This window comes from Pygoscelis adeliae, unplaced genomic scaffold, assembly GCF_000699105.1.
Source record: "Pygoscelis adeliae isolate BGI_AS28 unplaced genomic scaffold, ASM69910v1 Scaffold243, whole genome shotgun sequence".
Lineage (NCBI taxonomy): Eukaryota > Metazoa > Chordata > Aves > Sphenisciformes > Spheniscidae > Pygoscelis > Pygoscelis adeliae.
Window position 1 is genome coordinate 549,068 of NW_008824363.1, and position 8,675 is coordinate 557,742.

The window sequence follows — 8,675 nt, forward strand, 5'->3', positions numbered from 1 at the left end:
GCCTGGCAAGGCTGAGCTGTGCGGCCACGTCTGCCGTGTGGCACAGCCGTGCCACGAACCGCCCTCAGGCTGCCGGCCCCCACCCCTGCGCGGCGGCTCAACACCGGGGACGAGTGTCTGCGAACCTCTCGCGTGTATTAACTGCCGTGTGGCTGCCAGAAAACAGGGGTTTAGGCGCTGAGCCTGCTGTTGGTGTGAAATTGCCAGGGATTCACCTGTGGCGATGGCCCGTGGGGCTGAGGCCTCGGGCCTCGCACTGCTGCCGGCGCAGAGGGAGGTCCCGCAGCAGCCCAGCCCTGCTATGGCAGCCAGGGCGGGTGGCGGTTTGCCGCTGTGAGTTCGCTCCTCTGGCGTATGCTTTGTTTTCTTACTTCGCTTGAATCACAGATGAAAGGGTTTTGAGACCCATGGTGCCGTTTATGAAATGGGAGAAAAATCTGTAATACCGCAGTGGCCATGAGCTTCAACAGGTGGAGGATTTTGAGAATACAAGAGTAGAAAATGTTATTATCTACTATGTCCACATTAAAAGATCCACAGTGTTTACAGGTACACATTTTCATGTGGGATAAGTTACCAAACTCAAACCAACTTGAGATCCATATAATTTAAAGTAATATCACCAAAGTCAAGTCTGTTTAGTAGGCAGAACCATGAAGTTTGAAGTAGGTTCGTGTGCTGATTTTTGCATTGCATTTTGCATTGCATTAATTTTGCATAACTATAAAAATAGTATTTTTATGTTTACAGCTAGCAAACAAAAATGCTGTGCAAATGGCATGGGCCTAGATCAAACTGAGTCTGCTGTGCTAGAGTACGATGCACACAGGTGAATTCCTCTGATTCCAGGAGGGCTTTGCCTCTGTTATGTTGTGTGACCATGGCTTAAGGCCCTGACCTGTCAAAAAGATGCATGGACCTGTCAAAAAGATGCACGAACCTGTCACTTCTCCCAGTGATTTCAGTGGGAGTTTGTGTGGGCCCAGATCTCTGCTAATACAGTACATCCAGAATTGGAGTCTACCTATGCACACAGTGCTTGAAAACACACAAAATAATCCAGAAGAAAATGAAAAGTGTACTTTTAGTAGTATCCTGACCATGCAGTGTTGCATCTGACATCTCATTTCCCAAATGGAGTTTTATTTGGGGGCGGGTGTGGTGTCACATGGGAGGGAAGGGTGAGAGAGAGAGAGAGAGAATTCACGAGGTGTTTTTAAAGGAAATGTCCCTATTTTTGGCTTTAAAATGTCATTTAGAACTACTTTGGAACTTTTTTACTTTCGATATGATTTAACTTAAAAACTCAATCCTGAAATTGAACATTTATTTGTGGTTTAGGGGCTTCTTGATTGTAGCGAAGTTTAATGACTGTGCTAAGCTACATTCTTGCAAATACTTAAGCATACATATAATTTCTTTTTTTCAGGAACAATTGGAGGCCTAGTGATTTATATTCCTTTTTTTGCTTCCTTTCTCTCTGTTCCCACAGCAGGCTTACAGCCTGTTTTTCTGCATGAAGTCTGTAGCTGTCAGGGTGTAGACTTCCCTCTTTTGCCTTCCTCTTCCTTTGGCTGTTGTGATTAACTTCGTGTGATTTACCCATTAACTCCAACGTCCTGATGGGTCTGTGAGAAAGTGGCTTTAGCTTCTGAAGTAACTTGTAATAAGTTTTTCCAGTTTACTGTATCCCTCAATGGTACAGATCTTCTCCAGGCCTCTTAGCTTAATGCTAAGTAATTTAAGTTTTGTTCATATGCATTTCATAAACATCTTGAAGTGCTTTCAAAAATAATATAACCCAGGCAGGAAAAGACATGGTAGCTCTAAATGAACTCTCTCACATTGCTGATGCTGGACAGTTAAAACATAGAATGGGGCTCAAAATCTTGGTATAAAAGACCAGAAACTGGTGGGTTCAGATCCGTCGTCACGTTCTTTTTCATTTCCACCATCTCAGTCCTCCAAATTTGAAAGCTAGGAGTAATTGAAATACTCGTCAAAGCAACTGTAATATTTTTAAAAGTCTGGTATTGCAGGTTAAGAAAAGTGGTAGGATGTATTTTTGGCCCTTATATATACATACACAAACACTTGTACACACAGCTGTGTATTTTTGTAGTTTGACTTTTCATTCTTCATTAGATAAAAAGAATGCTTGGTTTTTTTGGTGTGTTCCAGTCTTTTTCTGTATTTACTTTTTTTTTTTCCTTTTGACTTTTGTTCCATTTCAGTGCCTTTTGCTCTGTACCCTTTCATATATCTTTCTCTGCTTTTATTATGCTCATCACTAGCTTCTTGCCAGTTCTTTTGCCTCCATGTTTATGTATTTTTCCACTTATTTTACAGCCACGTGCATTTCAGGCCTAGTGTGCACCTAGTACTCTGAACAATCTTTGCACCACATGTACCTTGAACATTCTTTAAACTAACTCTGAATAGGGTAACGTAGGAAGGAATACTGGGACAAAGCCAACTTAGCAAATACTGAAGGAGCAGAAAGAGTAATTATTTCCATTGATAATCTCGCAAACTGAATGCAAAAGAACAAGCTTCAAGAATAAGAATCCACATAAATTTTGCCTGTTCTTTAGCTGAGTTCAAGTATTGATGGTGGATGAATACATATAAAAGGTAAAGTATTCTGTTGGGTTGCCACATAATTTTTGCTTGGATTCTGGGTTTTTGTCTAACATTTACCTCACTGAATGACCCGTGTTTAGGATGTTTAAAAGCCTGTGTAAAGCTGTAGGATGAAGAACTGGTCAATAACTGCTTGTTTGGCACAAATGAAACTGAGCCATAGCAAGAACTTTCTTGCTGGCTGGACTGAGATGGTGGCCTAAGTCCTCCAGAAACAAATGCTCTTCATAAATCTCAAAATACTATCCCAAGAGTACGGCCCATTCCTTTGAACATGCCTTTGAATGTCTCTTATTTTTAAAAAAGAAAAATCCTTGATGCAAACAAAATACCTCTCCCACGTGGAAGAGGACGAAAAGAGGAAAGTGTGACAGTCACTACTTGCTTTGCTGAGTGCACTGCTAGAAAGCAATCACAGAAAGGTGGTTATACTGTAGTCTTCACTGAAGAGAATAGAATTCTTGGAAAATAATTTTGGTCACCAAAATCTTGATTGCAGAGTTCTGTTTGTTTGCTTTTAAGTGGTTTTAAATGTCCATACTTACTTCTCAGCCTGAGAGCCATGTTTATGGATATGCTAAGCTGTTGACTTACACAAACTCATGTGAGTCAACTCCTTAGTGGCTCAGTTTTCCTGTCTCTGTAAGGGAGATGAAACATAACTAAATCCCATGGATATGAATGAAAAACATGACATATGAACTTTGTTCAAGGGCAGTTGGGGCCTTCTTTTTGAAAGGGTGTAGAAGCTTCCAACTCTGTATGTTCTGCTGTGGAGAAGGGTGTGATTTCAGTTTTTGCCTGAATTCCATGTAATCTTTCTTGGAATCATTTGATCTAAGGATGATGACAGAATCAGTGATGGAGAGAGGAGTAGGTGGTAGCATGATCTTGGGGTGGTGGGATGAATTGAACAGTACTGGGAGATCGTGTGTGGTAGGGAAAAAGCACTTATACATAATCTGCAAGACCACCTCTGTCCTTGCTTTAGAGAGCTGACTTCTACAAGTTCCGTCTCCTTTCTGCTGATGTCAGTGAGTGTGCTTCCATTCACTTCATTGAGAGTTGGCACTAGTCCTAATTTAATACTGCTCGGAGAATGTGTGCTTTTGGCGGTGTTTCCCACTGGAAGCAAGAAAGGTTTCCTAGGAAACCCATAAGACTAGAGTGGTTGTCCTCTGTCCTTTCTGCTAGCTTCTCCCTCGGATTTGCCAACTTCTAGAATTAAATCCAATGTCAAAATGCTTCTTTTCCTTGTCATCTCCCACACATTAGAGCATTTACTGTATGCTATTTACAGCTACTCATATGTGACTGTGCCTTCTAAAATTAGTTTGCAGAAATTTAGTCTCTATTTAATTTGTTATTCTCAAGAGGCTATTTCTTGATTAGGAGCTGTGTATGGTCTTTGGCACCACAGAGGGAAGTGATACGCTTGTGCTCTCTAGCTCCCTTGCCTAGTAATTGGCAACTTAAAACTTGGAGAAAGCGTTTTGGGGAATTATTTATCAAACGCACACCTATTGAGCAGTAGTTCTAGTTGAAATAGCTAAATGTTCCAGACATGAATTCTGAATAAGAGTGAGAAACCTAACTTGCTTTTAATTGGCAGAGCATACCTTTCCCATTGGTTGCACAAATTTTTTTATGTGGACAAGAGAGAAGAGGAAGGAAAATAAGTGGGATTTTCATGTTTATAATATCTCTCTAACTTTCTGTCGTGTTGCCTTTTCAAACAGAGCATAAAATGTAATTCACCAAACCCATATGAAGGGACCTGACAGGCTCTGGAGACACTAATTTCAGAGCTTTTCTAAATGCGGGCAAATGCCAGTGGCTGTAGGGAAGAACAAAGTGGAGCGGATGCTCTGAAGTCCCTAGGTGATTGAGTTGGCATCGTAATGGCTTGGTCATTTGGAAAAGGAAGTGGAAACGCTAAAAGAGCTGGCACTGTGACTTACTGCTCTCCAAAGTTCTCGGGAGCTATGGGAGAGGTGCTATGGAGACCTGCATGCTGGGCTTTCGGGCAACAAAACAAGTGTTTGCTTCTCATGTTTCCATGTTCCAGGTTGGACTAATATATCCACAGGGATGCTGAGTAACAAACACGGAGAAATTAATAATGTAATCCGATGCACAGCATACAAAACTTCTAAAGGCTGGGCCACGTTGCAAAATAGTGTTATTTTGACTAATAAATCAAATGATGGTAATTCCTAAATGACCAGTGAAGGTGATGTAGTGTAATATTGTTGTCAAGACAAGACATGGTGTTCTGGGGAGCTGCTTGTATCACTTACATCATCAGCGAATGATACCAGCCTGCTTTGTGTGTCAGCAGTCAGGAGGTAGCTAGTGAAGCAAGTGCTGGGCAGCAGGAAAAGCAGAGTTGATGTTGTGGGATAAAACCAAGGACGCTGCATTGTCTCAGGTTTTATCAGAGATGAGGACACGAGATGAAAAAGCAGGCAAATGGCCAGTAATTGTGTATTTCTCTGGGTTTGAGTGCTTGACTCTTTCAGATAAGTTGAACAGTTTAATCTGAAGTCAAGGGGAGCAACATTACTGAAACACAGTCAACAAACATCCCAAATAGTGACATTACAATGCATTTTGGGACTCCAGTTTGTCATTTCCACAATAAAATTGCCTCCAAGAGTACAGTGAGGAGAAATTTGATAAAACTTCAGGCAGTTAAGTAGCAGTTGGATCTCTTGTCCAAAAGATGGTGGGTAGAGTTCATGGTTTCTCTGAGAGCATGGTGGACGATAGGTTTCCAGGCCCACATACAGTGTGGTGGCCCATTGGCATTTGGGAGGACACTAGGTCCTGGAGTGTTGAGACAACACAGAACGTGATCCACAGTGATTCCAAAGCACAGTTTTGGAGATAGTATCTCTACTTTTACCCTCAGAAAATGAGGTATTTTCCTTCTTGGCACTAATTGCCATTAAATACCCAAGTATAGGCCAGTAATTTGTACAAATTTAAAAGAAATTATTTTGTGATCACACATTCGGTGTGTTTGTTGGTTTTAAAAAAGAAAGTCTAAAACCTTGACAGTGTCCCAGCTTCATCAGATTATTAGACCATGTCTATGGCGTCATTAATGAGATCTGTCCAGATTTGTCACTAAAAATAGCAGTGGACAAATAGTAAGTGTTCAATGTTAGAGGGTCACCTTGGAGCAGTGACATCTCCTGTAATGTCAGTCTCTCTTTACTCAATTTCACTAAAGTAGTTATCTGGCTGTAAAGCAGTTCAGGCAGTAATGTAGGATGTCATATATATTCCTTTAATTATTATGATCTTCCTTGTAGCAATTATAATTTGCTTTATTGCAGATAACAGCGAATTGGTAGATAAAAGTCACTAGACAGATATGAAAAGTTGTACGTTGTAGCTTTTACATTGAAAGTATAGCAGCTGGTTCTTGGTTAACTTTGTTTTTTAAACTAAAAGATTATTTTGGAACATCAATTAAAAAGAAACAAAAGACAATAAGAATATTTTGTAGTAACTATGGTGCATAACAGAATTCACTTGTTTGTCTCACTGATAGACAGTAGGTGAGACGTAGGCTTTCCTTCAATTGCAGAGGAAGAAATCTCTATATGAATGCCAGAAGCATCTATTGAATGCTTTTTTCAGACTAGATCAGAAAATTGTCCTTATTGCTTGCATTGCTCCAAAAAGACTGTTAAAATCCTATGTTTCTTTTGACAACATACCAATTTTGCTGCATTTATTTGTCCATATATGGGAAGTTGTTGGTGGGACTCAGCTGTTTCCCTGAGTAGAATCCATTTCTGGTGTACAGTTGTTAGGTCAGTTTATGGCCATTATTAGTACTTTTTTTTTAACATTCAGAAGCATATATACTGAATAACCTCTTTGAGGTCTCTCTTTGTATAATTTGGTTTTCCTTCAAAAATAGTAATGGGAATTGGAAACATAGCTCTGTCAAATAATCAAATTCCACAGAAATGCTGTGGCTTTATTGTTTCTTGTACCATAAGGCCATGGAAACAAATTACTATACATTATTACTATTTTTATCCCATTTATTTGGTAAAGTCAATATATGCAAAAGGTAACAATGGCTTCGAAAAGTCTTCTAGGTGGTCATTTTTATAGTAAAATCCAAACAGTACATTGATGAGAGATGCCAAGTCCCTTCCTTCCGTATGGCACATCATCAGTATATAATTCATCAAGTCAAAATATACTTTAAACAAGGAGGAGATCATTATACCTTTTCATTTAGACCCTGAACACAACTGTCCCCACAATCTGTTTATGGTTCATTATCCTCAACCTAATAGATAATGGAGAATTGCCTTGCCCCCTCCAGTGCTGCTGTGAAAGGTGAAGCTGCCTTTTATGCTTTGAGTGTATCCTTTGTGGAGAGCTGTGACTCATGGCAGAAGCAAGATTTGTTTAGCACTAGGTCTGCATTTCCTGCCTGATAAGTATTATTTTTTATAGTCTTATCTACATGCTCCAGTTAGCTTCCAACTCTCTCGTACACTGTTTCATATACCAGCACTCGTGGCAGGGCTCGGAGGCACCTGCTGGTGGTGTGGGTGTCCTAAGGCGAGATGTTTAGCTTTGCTCCCCTCCCATTGTGTACATTGTATAGGCTGTTCTGCTCCAGGTAGCCGTTGGCTGGATGGGCCAGCTTCGTTCTTCCTGGTGGTTAAAGGAACAGTACAGGCTACTTGGTTCAGGCGTTTGGCTGTTGGGTTTTTTAAAGTGATTGTGAGGTTTGCTTTTACTCGTTTTTATTTGCAATTACTGTATCAGATTGTTAGTATTTAAAAACAATTTAGTGAAGGCGTATTTTGGAATTGACTAAGACATAAGATGAAACTGGAAAAAAGAAGAGAGATTGTTAGAGGCAAATATTTCACTGTAAGGTAAGGAATTATTTTATCAAGTTTGAAGCAGGTTTACCATGTCACTGTAATAACTTGCAGACAATATTAAAGTTTAGCTTCTGATACCTTTCAGTGCTTTATCAGGGGACTTGACATTTGTGTAAGGTATCAGTAAGGACATAAGTACATAGGTTGTCTTTGTAAAGTTGATGCCAAGGCATCAGAATCCAGAAAATTTATGGCAGGATTTCAACTTCAGTGTTGCCAGAAATAAAATGAATCCAAGGTGGAAGTGTCCTTTTTGTAAGTTCAAATCCTTCTTGGCACTGCTTTTCTCATTCCCTTCCCACTTTTTTGCAACTAAACATTTACCATTTTGGGGAAATGTTGACTGTACTAATATACCAAACTCTCTTTTCCCTTTCTCATTGACTTGAAATTGAGGTTAACAAAGTCAATTCCAAGCAAGTAGTACATATGAGTAATGATTTTTGTCCCAAAGAACAGCACTGACTTGAACAGTATGGAAGTGCTGATGCTCTTGCTTTGTACAAGAGCCCATAATGACAAAGTATTCTTGTCAGAGTATATAATGAAACTATAAATTGTTTTCATGAGTGCTGTGATATTTGGTCTCTTGCAGAGCACATTCAGAAAGTATTTAGTGCCACGTGTTATGTGAGTAACATCAGAAATAGAAACATATGCTTTAGCATGAGCAGTGTCAAGTGATGGATAAGAAGAATCTGCTGATTGAACATCGCGTTAAGTGGAAAAAGTTGCCTGAAACTTCTGATAGGTAACATTTAGCCACTGCAGGAAAGGATGACATACACATTACTTTCTCTTCCTCTCAGTGGGGAAAGGCAATGAAGCAGATCAGACTGATGCAGGACAGCTAAGATTTGCAAGTTCTGCTTTACTTTGTGCATGAGCCCTACGCATAAGAGGCGGTGGCTGGAGGGGAAGGCTCACCTCTGTCTTCCCTCCCCATTCAGGTGCTTGCAATATTCCTGCATTATTTCCTGTTCTTTTGACTCAACAAGCAAGTGCATATAGTATCGCAACTAAATTAGTTTCTTTTACCTGTGCCGATAGGGTACCGCACTGCAATTGTTTCAGGCTCAAGGTAAATTTTGGTTGCCGCTCATG

At 40.1% G+C, this 8,675-nt stretch overlaps 1 protein-coding gene across 1 annotated transcript in view; it reads left to right on the plus strand.

The window, feature by feature from the left end:
* Window positions 1-223: 223 nt before the first annotated feature.
* Window positions 224-8,675, plus strand: part of CCDC149 (coiled-coil domain containing 149) — a 53,704-nt gene continuing 45,252 nt past the window's right edge. Inside the window, exons 1-2 of the mRNA XM_009319895.1 lie at window positions 224-333; window positions 8,622-8,652. Of these exons, the coding sequence (XP_009318170.1) occupies window positions 224-333; window positions 8,622-8,652 (141 nt within the window). The remainder of the gene's footprint in view (window positions 334-8,621; window positions 8,653-8,675) is intronic.